Source organism: Protopterus annectens, chromosome 13.part0 (assembly GCF_019279795.1).
Source record: "Protopterus annectens isolate FY-2018-M chromosome 13.part0, PAN1.0, whole genome shotgun sequence".
Taxonomy (NCBI): Eukaryota; Metazoa; Chordata; order Ceratodontiformes; family Protopteridae; genus Protopterus; species Protopterus annectens.
Window position 1 is genome coordinate 1367980747 of NC_056747.1, and position 13408 is coordinate 1367994154.

The 13408-nt window shown below is 45.0% G+C and overlaps 1 protein-coding gene across 1 annotated transcript in view; it reads left to right on the forward strand.

Annotated features, from left to right (window-relative positions):
* The window catches only part of UBE2Z (ubiquitin conjugating enzyme E2 Z), a 635363-nt gene that overhangs the window by 485622 nt on the left and 136333 nt on the right, over positions 1 to 13408 (forward strand). Inside the window, exon 6 of the mRNA XM_044055394.1 lies at positions 5252 to 5342. Coding sequence (XP_043911329.1) covers positions 5252 to 5342 — 91 coding nt within the window. The remainder of the gene's footprint in view (positions 1 to 5251; positions 5343 to 13408) is intronic.

Consider the following 13408-nt stretch of genomic DNA (forward strand, 5'->3'; position numbering starts at 1 on the left):
CTCCACTCCCTTCCTTTAAATGTGGGAAATGACATTGCCCCCTCTGTGCTACCCAAGCATCTGCTACCTTCTGCATACCCTGGAAGAGGTGAGCGGTCCATGCCCCTTCTCTTATGTTCGTCCATTTCTGGCTGTTCCAGGTCACTGTAAGAGCTCTTGTTTTATTTAAGCCCTGCATTTGCACTTGTTTTCTTGTAATGCACCATCGTGCACTGCTGCATAGTGGTGGTTACTGTTGGTGGTTATAGACGCAAGCATTTTGCTTGTTAAATTTTCCCTTAGCACTTTGCTTGTGGTCCTCCAGAAGTTTTCCATGACACTGCTCTACTGTCAGATGGAGCACTAAGCCTATCCTCAGAGGTACCAACACACCTCTCTCACACACTAGCCATTCCTAAGTGTGACCTCTTTTTCCTGACTGTATAACTTTACCTAACATTATGGACGGACTATTTCCCAGTTTCTCCAGCCAGCTTGGTCAACATGGGAATTCTGAGGCAGTGTAACAACCATCTCATGTTAACCAACAACCCTATACTGACTCCCTAGTCCACACAAACTCAACATGCGAGAGATGCAACTATATTAACCCTGACTCCATGCTGTCTCACACACTAGTCAGTACATATGACAGTAAGCAGGTTGTCAGGATGCACACCTCACCTCCTACATATGTGGAGGTCCTTACCAGAAACATACCTAAATACCAGAGATCTCCCATATACAAACACAAGCATGCTACACATACTTCTTCTACAGAGCACAATACACATAATAGTTCACCCACCAGTGTCTCACCTGTCAAGCCCTTAAGGCAAACCACAAAATCAAATATATTAATCACAGGTGATTCCATTGTGAGGCACTCAGATGTCCCTCTCACCAGGCTAGATAGGGAAAAGGTCACAGTCAGCTGTCTGTCAGGTGCCAGGATCTGCCATTATCACACATGCACTCGAGTCTCTCAAAAGTAGGTACTGTTGTGACTCTGTCATAGTCCATGTTGGTGAGAATGACTTGAGACATACCTCTCTGGACTATGAGGAGAGACATGACTGAGCTCTCAGACTGTGTGTCTCAGGCAGATATGTCCCCAGACCTGGTCCACATTTTACCTTCATCTAGGATGATGCCTCAATACAAATAGAAAATGATTGACTTCAATAATTGACTTAATTTCTGGTGTCATTCTAAGGGGATACAGCATCTGTCAGCCTGGGATGTCATGATCGACGAACCGTAATGATTTGCCAGAAATAGTCTTCATCATCACCCCTGGGATTTCGTCTACTGGCTAAGGCTCTTACCATCCCCATAGTACCTTTTTTAGGCAGTGTCTCAAGGACAAAATTCCTGACGTAAAAACTCCATTTAAAAACAACCTCAGGGTTACGCTGTTAAATGCTAGGAGTCTTAACATGAAACTGCACTCACTGGTAGCCGTCCTCACCTTGGAAGATGCAGACATTTGTGCAGTCACAGAGACTTGGTTCAAGGTTGTAGAGAGCACCCCAGCCATACCGGTTACACTTCCTTCCACACATTCAGACCACAAACTGAAGATGTAAAAACTAAAGGAGGCAGTGTATCAATATTCATTAAATGTAAGTACACCTCCAGATTGGTTAGACAGCATGATTCCCTGGAGACACTTCAGGTGCAATGAACTGTTGCTAGGACACCTATTCAAGTCATTGCCAGCTACAGGACCCCCTCCAAGAATCAGGACATCCACTCTGCCTATTTGGATCTACTTGAGTCTATCAAGATACATCTGAACACCATGGTTTTGGGTGACTAACTACCCCTCCATTGACTGGGTAAATTACTCCTGCTCAAACTCACTTGCCCAAAGGTTCCTCAACTTTAACTCCAGTGCCCTGGACCAGCTGGTGAAACCCCCACAAGGGGTGCCAACATCCTGGATCTGGTGCTTATCAATATGGGGGACCACTGTACCACCCCCACTGTGATGTATTCCTACTGAGATCTGACCAAAAATCAGTGTCATTCGAAGTTACTATCACACCTGACCCCCCCCCCCCCCAGCAACAACTAAACAAAAAACTTCTCCAAAACAGACTATAACCTGTTACAGGATGGTAGTAATAGCTTCACTGCAGCTCCCCCCTCAGACGGAACTGGTAACTATACCAAGTTCTACACCAGTGGTTTATACAAACACCTGTGTAATACATTGACTTGGCCGTACCTGAGAGGACAAAAACAAGCTCCTCAAGGAAAACAAACCTGCCTGGTGGACAACTGCCATTAACAGGTTTATGACAAGAGGAGGAAATTGTGGTCCAAAAGTAAGAGGAAGCATGTCCTAAACTGGAAACACTCCCATGTCCGCTTTAACAAGCAAATACGCCTTTTTGTGAAGTCCTCCAAAGCAAACTACAAATCCAAATTGGCGTCCTCAACTAAGGACAACCATAAGGTGTGCTTTAGTTACATCCGTAGCCTAAAAGGTAAGACCTAGATAGACGCCAAACTGGTAGTTAATGACACCACATACACTGAGCCTGTGGACATAAGTCTGTTTGCTAACCGATTCTGTGAAAACTTCACTCCACTGTCCCAACCACACATACCCATGATATTCCTTCCACCTGTCCAGTACCTTGTATTTCTAAAGAGCAGGTCATAAACGCCCTCTCTAAAGCCAAAAACACAGCATATATGGGACCTGATAACATCCCAGATTGCATCCTACATGAAGCTCAGAATTAGCAACACCACTGGGTACTCTTTTCAATGATAGTCTAAGCACCAGCTTTGTCCCAGCTGAATGGAAAACAGCCACCGTTATTCCCTTGCACAAAGGTGGTGCTTCCACTGACCTTGGGACCTATTAGCCTGACTAGCCTTATCTGCAAGGCCATGGAGCAAATCATCATGGACCTTATCAACAAAGATATAGGTAATCTCCAAACACTTGATCCTACTGTTTGGATTTGTCAACGGGAGCTCATGCCCGTTAAACCCGGTGGACTTTTTCGAGACAGTCATCAAGGCCCTGGATGAGGGGAAATCTGTGTACATATAGCCTACCTAGACTTGGCCAAGGGTTTTGACACTATTCCCCACTCCGCCATCATTGACAAACCCATCCAGCTACATATCAACCCTTATATCATTAGATGGGTCACTAACTGGCTCACTGATGGAACCTGTATAGTCAAACTAGGGGGGTCCACCTCCAACAGCAGACCCATAACCAGTAGTTTTCCACAGGGATCAGTCCTGGGACCTCTACTGTTTGGAATCTATTTCTCCAAAGTACAAGGAAAAACTAAACGTTTGTGGCTGACAAAGTTTTGCTGATGTCTGCAAACTGGGAGTGGTCATAGAATCTCCAAATGATGTCAACATCCTATAAGAGGGTCTTCCACAAACAAATGATTGGTGCCAAAGTCATAGCCTTAAACTCAGTGCAAAAAAATGTGTTATCATCCCTTTCGGTAAGTGCGATGTTCCTGCGAACTACCACATCAATAACAACACCCTAAGTACACACTGTGGTGAGAGACCTGGGCACACAGATTGACAGCAACCTTGCCTTTGATCACCATATCTCCACAGTGGTAAGAAGGGCATTCTGTATTGCTCATCTCATAAGTAAGGGCACTGCATCCAGAAAAAAAAGTTTTAACTTTTCTGGCCTGATGAGGGAAGAGTACAATAACAGAGTACAACGCCCCTTTTGGTATGTACCTTTCCAAGCACCTGCAGCAATTGGGGAGACCACAGAAAATTCAAAGTCTTTAGCATCTGTCCTGTGTGGATCATCTGAAATCACTGTCACTTTATTCTGTTTCACACAGACTACTCAGAGGTGATCTGTGTCTTGCATATAAGGCAGTCTTTGATCCTGCTTTATTGGAAATGCGTATCCGCAAGCCAAATGGTAACATGGATTACATGCTCTAAAGACCTTAACATGGTACATGACATTTATATAACCTGCTGGAGGGACAGATGGGACAGATTTGTCTCCCAGAGGTTAGCACACCTTTGAAACAGACTCCCACTTCATGTCAAACAGGGCACCTCATTGGCCCTCTTCCAACGCAATCTGGACATTTGGATGGGGGACTGTAAATGCACTCCAGGGGTTCCACTTGTGTTCCTGTTGGACAGGGGCAATTGGTGCTGATCATGGAAATAAGGGTAGAACTCTGCTAGGCTTGTAAGGGCCCTAGGGCCATTAGCCTAGTAACTTCCTGTGAATTTGTCTGTGCAGTGGAGTCAGGACATGCCAGTAGGTGGAGATGTCTCAGTATTTACTCGACGACTTTAGACTGAATACATTTTAATTATGTGTGTAAGACGTTTGTTGAAAATGGGTTTAACCTTTGTCATACCATCAGTGAGGGAAGATTATGACGTAGATTGTACCTCTACAAATGAGGGAATTTTTTGCATTAAAGGTACAGGTGATGCTTATGGTGGAGGGGTTCTCCTGAGGGAATCCACTTATGATTTACTGATATGTTCAGACTGCTGATACTGTGGTTGTCCAGTTTTATTCTGTATTTCTGCTTCTTACATTAGGTAGTTGCCTAGTATTCCAACAGAACGTGACTCCGTTAGGGCTGTTAATGATTTTTTTAAACAGAATGTGACTCCATTAGGACTGTTAATAATTTTTTTAAACAGAACGTGACTCTGTTAGGGCTGTTAATGTTTTTAATAATTGTGTCTCATTTTTGTGCTCAGAGGTTTTATACAAATGGTACTTTAGGTAACAGCATCAGCATCCTGATGATCACTTATAGGAAGGTGTCCCAGTCCTGTTTCGTTTCCCTCATGGCTTTGAGATTGATGCACATGAAGACTTTTGGCTGTCTGCCTTGTCCCCTGTTGAGAGCCTTTTTGCATGTTTTGCATTAACCCCACTGGATGGTCTTGATTTGCTGAGGTTCAGTGTTGTGTAACTGTTCATCCTGATTAATAGTTTGACAGGTTGTTACAAAGAAATGTACTGCCTTATCACAGATTTAATGCTCTGACACCTTCAGTGTGTATTGCTTTATAGTACTGAATTTTGATTAATGGCTGGGTGCACACACTAGTGGACTGCATTACTCATATGATCAGTAAAGTGTTTAAAATGTGTAGTTATAATATTTCTCATTCTTACATTTAAGTGCAGACCATATATTTGGGAGGCATGCAGGTACTGGGATTTTCGTGTTGGAACATTTGTGCTCATCTGTTGATGTTTTTCTTGATTGTTTTCCAGAAAAGTGATGGAAAAATCATTTCTTGACTACTATGACTTCTATGAGGTGGCTTGCAAGGATAGAATTCATCTTCAGGGTCAGACAATGCAGGTAGGTGGAAGGGAAGAGCACAGCAGAACGGGGATAAAGTTATGTTTGGAGGATTCCAGATGCATGGTTGCAAATGAAAAGCAGAGACTACATTTCTGGTGTTCTTCACATTGATGATTATTCTGTTGAAATTGTACAGTGGTGCAGTTTGAATGTCATTCACTGGGTATGACAATTCTGGCTGAAGACTGCTTCGTCTGTTGTGGATTAGTTTTATGAGACTGTGACTTGGGGCTGGACTCTGTAGAATAATGCCTTAGCCCCTTGGTGGTGTTTGTCTTGGACTAGGGAGCTGTAAGTGGGCACTTACTACTTATTAGGTAGTCGCTTAATATATGTCAGTCTTTAGACACACAATGTCATCTATATTCTACATAACTGTTACATAGGGCAGCTTAGGCAAAGCATGTGATGTACTGATGTTCTTCGTGTTTCACTGTTGCAGTCATTACACTTGGGTTATCCTGCTGGCAGGCTACCCTCAGTCAGCCTGAATTCCAAAGTCTTGGTCCGGCGTCGGCTGCTGTCGCCTCTTCCCTGACGTCAGTGCGCCAGGGGTATAAAGGATGCAGCCGATGCCATTTTCTTCAGTCTTTCTTGCCGCGCGGTGCCCAAAGCAGAAGCAATTCGCAAGTGCCGGTCGGCCGACTCCTGAGATTTTCGTGTTCGAATTTCAGATCCGAAGTCTTCATTTAAAGCTAGGTACTGTACCCCGTTGGGGAAAACTTTTTTCTTGCTCCAGACCGATGTCAGAAAAAGTTAATAATTGTATTTCTTGTGGGAAGCAAATACCTCATAAGGATTTTCATTCTTACTGTATTCCTTGCCTAGGCCCTGACCACGACTTTGCTAGCTGTCGGTTTTGTGCTAGATTTAACCAGCACACAATAAAGCGCTGGTACGATTTTGCTTTTCATTATTTTGGCAGAAGATTTAATTACACGATGCTGTCAGATACTCAACCGACTACCGTAATTCACAAGAAACGCAAAGAAAAAGAAAAGGACAGGCATCCGAGGTCTAAAACCGATGACAAGGCTTCTTCGAAGCCAGTCGCCGGTTCGCCGCCTCCCAGTGAGGCGCTTTCGCAGCCCCTGATGCCCGCTACTTTGGAACCGCAGGCCGCTCTAAACTCCCACGTGGAGTCGCCTAGGCCGCTGGAAGCTCAAGGTATTGGACCTTTGGAAACTATTCCCTCAGATGGGTCCGGAGCCGCTGAGCAGGCATCGGCTTCTGAGGGTGTTTTCAGACCTACTCAATTGTACATTAAAGCGACTACAACTACAAAGGCAAAGACTCAAGTATCTTTAAAGACAAAGAAACAAGTACAACAGCCTCATGGCCAGGCCTCCATGCCCAAAAAACAGATGCTCAAAATGGCAGAAGACTTAATTACTTTGATCAGGGGTTCCCATCCCCCTCCTGATAAGAGGCCTAGGCCAGAGCCAGAATATGAATCTTCAGATCAGGTTTCCATTTCCTCAGATTCCTCTTCTGATCAGGAATACTCTCTTCCTCCCTATGAGGATTCTCATGCTGAAGAATCTATCCCTTTAGCCTCTCCTCCTGAGGATTACTCTTTTGGAGAAACCTTGCATACCATGAGGGAACATTTCCACCTGGAGAGCCAAGATTATTCTGAATCTAAGAAAAGGCTCAGGGACTTTCTTTTACTCCCACAACACAGGCCCCTAGCTATTCCACCTGTGTTAGACATAGTAGATGATGTATTTTCAAAGTCCAGCCTGACCCCTGACTCCTTACCTCCAGCTTCTGTTAAGCCGGACAGATATTACAGGGTACATGACTCTCATAAATTCCTTTTCAAAAACCCTGCTTCTGACCCAGAAACTATTTCCCGGGGTCCCAAAGGGGTCAAGGCATCCACTGCAAAAATCCCTACCCCCTCCGACAGGGATTCTAGGGCATTAGACAGATGGGGAAAAAAGATTTACACCTCTGCTACCTTGGCTATAAGGGCTCTAAATTGTCAGTTCCATATGCTCAAATATCAGCAATATATTATGTCACTGCTTAAACAGAAAATGTTGATAAATTCTGAAGGTGCAGAAAACAAAGAAATGCAGGATTTATTGCATGCAGCTGAGCAAGTTGGAAAGCATACTTTGCAATGTGGTTTTGATTCTTTGGAGGCCTCCTGCAGGGCCGCTGTCACGGGTTCTGTCATTAGAAGGCATGCTTGGTTAAAGGAACAAAATTTACCAGATCATGTTAAAGCAAAATTATTAGATGCTCCATTACAACATGATACTTTGGTGTTAAAGCAGAAGAGGTGTTAAAGAAAATGGAGAACAAAGCTAAATCTATGCAAACAGTCAAGGATTTCTTACAGGTACAACCTTCAACATTTAGCAGACACTGGCCTACAAAGAATTGGTCCTTTCCAGTGTCAGATAGACCACAAAGGGGCAGATGCCCAAGAGGCAGATCCCAGCCCCAAGGATCATACAGGTCTAAACAATGGGGTGCTTCTACCTCCAAAAGTGGAGAAGACAAATCACAGCCTTACAGGAAACGGTCCCAATGACTTCCCCCTGCCTGCGCCAAGTACTTATCTTTTGGCAGCACCTTTAAGGGGAAAACTAGCACTTTTTTCTCAAAATTGGCACATAATAACCCAGGACAAATGGGTCTTAGACATAGTGTCACGGGGCTACAAGTTTCACTTTCTACCCTGCCAAGGGCAACCAGTTGGCCTGACCTACCAAAAAAACAATGGGCAGAGGCACAAAAGCAAGTCTCGTCCCTCATGGACATGAGGGCCATTCAACAAGTACCAGAACAAGAGCAGGGACAAGGATTTTATTCAAGACTGTTCTTGGTACCCAGAAAGGACAAAGCCTGGAGACCAGTACTGGACCTATCTATTCTAAACACATATCTGGATATACCAAAATTCAAAATGTTGACCTTACAGCAGCTTCTGCCCATGCTGGGCAAGAAGGCTTGGCTTGTGACTTTAGACCTAAAAGAGGCATACCTGCATGTCCCAATCAGACAAATATGCAGAAGATACCTCATATTCAAAGCTGGCTCAATGCACTACCAATTCTCTGCACTGCCCTTTGGCTTACCTACTTTGCCTAGGGTCTTCACAAAGTGCCTGGCACCAGTAATTGCATTCTGCAGACAAAGAGGAATACAAATATATCCTTACATGGATGACTGCCTCATACAAGCAGAGAACAAGGACATTCTACTACAGCATCTGGCATTTGTAAAAAGATTACTACCATGTCTAGGGTACACAGTCAATGAACAGAAATCAAAACTAGTACCCTGCCAAGAGATAATATTCCTGGGTGCAAGCTTAAATACAACTGCCCAGATGGCTTATCTCGCACCAGACAAACAAAGGCAACTGACTACCTACTTCAAATTGTTGGCAACAAAGGCCCAGTTATCTGCAAGAAAAATTCTGCAGGCTTTGGGCCTCATGGCATCCTGCATTCTACTAATTCCATATGCAAGACTGCATATGAGGAAACTTCAGTGGTACCTAAAAAGTGTTTGGACTCAGGATTGCCACAGCCTGGAAACAATAATTACTCTCATTCCCTGCCTGCAACAGGAGTTTCAATGGTGGGCGAAGGCCTGTCACCAGAACAAGGGACAGCCATTCACCTTGCCCCCAGCCAGGCAGACATTGACAACGGATGCATCAGATTATGCCTGGGGGGCACACATGGCAGGAAGATGTATTCAAGGCACATGGTCCGCCAACCAAATGCATCTATTTATCAATCAAAAAGAGATGCTAGCTGTTCAGAATGCCCTGACACAGCCCTCAAGGACCTACCTCATCCAGGTCAATTACTGATAGACAGACAATACCACGGTCATGTGGTATATAAACAAGCAGGGAGGCACTCATTCTTACCCCCTCTGCAGACTAGCCATGACTTTGTGGGACACAGCATTGACTTACCAGGTACATCTGCAGGCACAATTCCTGCCAGGAAAGATAAATACTCTGGCAGACGAACTAAGCAGAAACGTCATCGATCCCCACGAGTGGAAATTGGATCCACAAGTCTTCAACATGATAAGGAAATGGGGATGCCCGGACATAGACCTATTTGTCTGTCCTCACAACTGCCAACTAAAGAGATTCTGCACAAGGACTTATCACAGACAAGCATGGAAAGTGGATGCCCTATCTTTCAGCTGGAAAAAATTAACAGTATATGTCTTTCCTCTGCTGCCTCTCCTCCCCAAGGTACTCCTAAAGGTCAGACAAGAAAAGCCAAAAATGATACTGATTGCTCCAGACTGGCCCCGCCAGTACTGGTATCCAATCCTAAGGAACTTGTCTAAATGCCCAGCCTGGACCTTACCTCAAATACCTCACCTACTGTCCCAACAAAACAATCGGATCCTGCATAGCCATCTCAAGACCTTAAATCTGGCAGCATGGCAGCTAATGTAGTCATACAAAACACACCTCTCTCTCAAGCGGTGATGGATGTCATTTTGGAGGCCAGGAGGCCTAGTACAAGAAAATCTTATGCTGGAAAATGGAAGAGATTCTGTGCCTGGAACCAGGCACAAGGAATTGACACAGCAGCACCAAATATTCCTCAGATTTTGCAATACCTAACTGAGATGCTGGACCAAAGGCCTATCTTTTTCATCAGTTAAAATTCATGCCTCTGCTATTTTGGCTCATTACAATACAGAGCCACCAATCTTTTCTCATCCCTTGTTAAGGCAATACCTCAGAGGACCCAAAAACTTAAGGCCTCCAAGGAGATCACCAATACCTGCATGGAATCTCAATTATGTTTTGGAAAAACGAACTCGGCCTCCTTTTGAGCCAGCCGCTATAGTTGATATAAAGTTTTAACTTGGAAAACAGCTCTGCTCCTAGCAATAACCTCTGCAAGACGAGTCTCAGTGCTACAGGCACTCATGGCTGTGGAACCTTTTATCATTTTTTTATCCGGACAGGGTTTCTCTGAGGACAAACCTGACATTTATGCCTAAGGCATTGTCTAGTGTGGCTCTTAACCAAACTATCCATCTGCCTACTTTTTATCCAAACCCACAGAATAAGGGGGAGAGAATTCTGCATTATTTGGACATACACAGACAGCTACGCTTCTACTTGAACCAGAACCAAAGCCTTCAGAAAGACTGAGCAACTACTAGTGGCATATGCTGCAGAATCACAAGGAAAAGGCTATCTCAAAGCAGATTATTTCAAAGTGGATAGGCCACTGCATTCGTTTCTGCTATTCACAACATGGCAAGCCAGTGCCTAAGGGCATTAGGCCACATTCTACCAGAGCAGCAGCCACTTCAGTAGCCTTCCTCAGGGGAGTACCAACCAAAGACATCTTAGAGGCTGCTACCTGGAGTTCAGTGCACAACTTTGCAAAGCACTATCATTTACCACTCTACTCTAAATCCAGGGCAGGCTTTGCCACTGCAGTTCTGCAGGACCTCATAGCCGCTCCTAATGCTATTTAGCTCCAGCCTCCCAACCATAGCTTTGGGATTCAACCCAAGTGTAATGGCTGCAACAGTGAAACACTAAGAACATAGTACAGTTGTGTACACTTACCATAAATGTAGACATTCAAGTGTATTCACTGTTGCAGTCCAGGTTACCCTCCCACCATCCCCCATCTCTTTTTGCTGGAAATTAGCTGCACTTCTCTAATCTATACTACCTATGTGGTGTATTTGCTTGTAGATGAAGGTATTATATATTTTGGTGCATGCATGTTTGATTGGCATATTTTTAGCCTTCCTTTTTGGGGGCATCTGACATCTGAGGCAAGAAAAACTGAAGAAAATGGTGTCTGCTGCATCCTTTATACCCCTGGCACACTGACGTCAGGGAAGAGGCGACAGTAGCCGACGCCGGACCAAGACTTTGGAATTCAGGCCGACTGAGGGTAGCCTGCTAGCAGGATAAACCCAAGTGTAATGACTGCAACAGTGAATACACTCTAACATCTACATTTATGGTAAGTGTACACAACTGTAATTTTTCTATACTGCATTGATTGTCTAAATGTGTCTGGGAAATATGGTAATGGTCTCCATGGGGACCATTCCCTGCACATAATTTGTTTTACTTCTCTGGATCTCGGCTTACATGACCCCCGACTTTGTTTCAGTTCACATATGTAAATCTAGCCCCAGGGTGCAATGATGCTCTAGAAGGGTCATTCATGTGAGGGTCTCTTGGGGTTGTAGACCTTGACCCCTTGCCCTGACAGCACCTTAGTGTGTTATGGTTGTGTGAGGAGGGAGAGCTGTTCATGATCAGTTGTATCTGTGTGATGTCCTTCAAGGATGCATCTGCAGTCCTAACAAATGGGTTGTCCTGCCAGGCAGCCCTTCGGTCGGCCGGATTCCAAAGTCTGGGTCTGGCCTCGGCTGATGTCGCACTTCACCCGACGTCATAGCGGCTGTTCATTGGGTATAAAGGCATCAGCCGACGCCATTTTCCTCAGTCTTTCTTGCCGCGTGGCGCCCGAAGCAGAAGCTGTTCGCAAGTGCCGGTCGGTCAGAACCAGAGATTGCTACTACCGAAGACTTCTAAAAAGCTAAGTACCCCGTTGGGGACTCTTTCTTGCCTCAGCCGATGTCAGAAAAAGTGAATAACTGTTTAACTTGTGGGAAACAAATACCTCATAAAGATTTCCACTCTTACTGCCTACCTTGTTTAGGCCCAGACCACGACGTAGCAGCTTGTCTAGCCTGTGCTTCCTTCAACCGACGGACACTTAGACGTCGGTCGGAGTTTGCAGAGGAGTTTTTCGGCTCCGCTTTTGCTTATAACATGCCGTCGGAGACTCCGACTTCACAATTAGCTAAAAAGCGTAAGGAAAAGGACCGACACTCGCGGCCCGCGGTTTTGGCTGAAACAGAGTCCGCGGTTCTTCCTTCGGCCGAAAGCATGCCTCCTACAACCGAGGCCTCATCCGGCTGAATCTGCTATGGAAATTCCACCTGGTCTTACAGGTTCTCAGGAATTATCAGATACTATCCCCTTAGATATATCTACTCCTGCACGTGGAGCTGCTAGGCCCCCTGCATCCATGTCAATTAAGGCTTTTGCCAGGGCTAAAGCAGCTAAATCAACAAAGGCCTTGCCTACTAAAACCCCCTCTCACAGGCCTAGCTCTAGTAATCAAATGCTTAGTCTAGCAGAGGATCTCATTTCTTTGATCAGGGGAACCCAGCCTCACCCTGACAGGGCCTCTCACCCCCCTCCAGAGAAGAGGCCTAGAGCAGAGCCCCCTGAGCCAGTTTCTACTGATTACTCCTCTGATGATTCAGACAATACAAATCCCCCAGAAGGCCCTTATTCTCCATATGAGGACTCAGATGCAGAAGACTCCATCCCTTCTGCCTCTCCTCCTGAGGAATTTTCTTTTGGGGAAACACTGCATGCTATGAGAGAACAATTTCAATGGCAGGGCCAGGATTTTTCAGACTCTAGGAAAAGGCTTAGGACCTTTTTACATTTGCCACAGCATAGGCCTTTAGCCATTCCTCCAGTACTTACAGTTGTGGATGATGCATTTAATGATGTTTGTACTGCTCCTGACTCTCTTCCTCCGGCCCCTGCTAAGCCCGACAGGTACTACAGGGTTCCGGACACACATTATCACTTGTATAAGGCTCCTATTGCAGATCCTGAAACTATTTCACAGGGCCCCAAAGCTGTAGCAGCTGCCTCTTCCAAAAACCCACTCCCCTCTGAAAGAGAATCTAGGGCTTTAGAGAGATGGGGTAAAAAAGTGTATACTTCTGCTACTCTTTCGGCCAGGGCCTTAAACTGTCACTTCCACATGATTCAGTATCAGGAATTCCTGTTAGATCAGCTAACTAAAAAACTGTCCTCACCTGAGCCTTTAAGACCGTAAGTCCCTTCAGGATTTGGTACATAACACTCAGCAGGTCAGTAATCATTCCTTAAAATGCGGCTATGATGCACCGGAGGCCTCCTTTAGATCAGCTATGACTGGTACAGTGATCAGAAGGCATGCATGGTTAAAAGAGCAATCCTTACCAGACCATGTAAA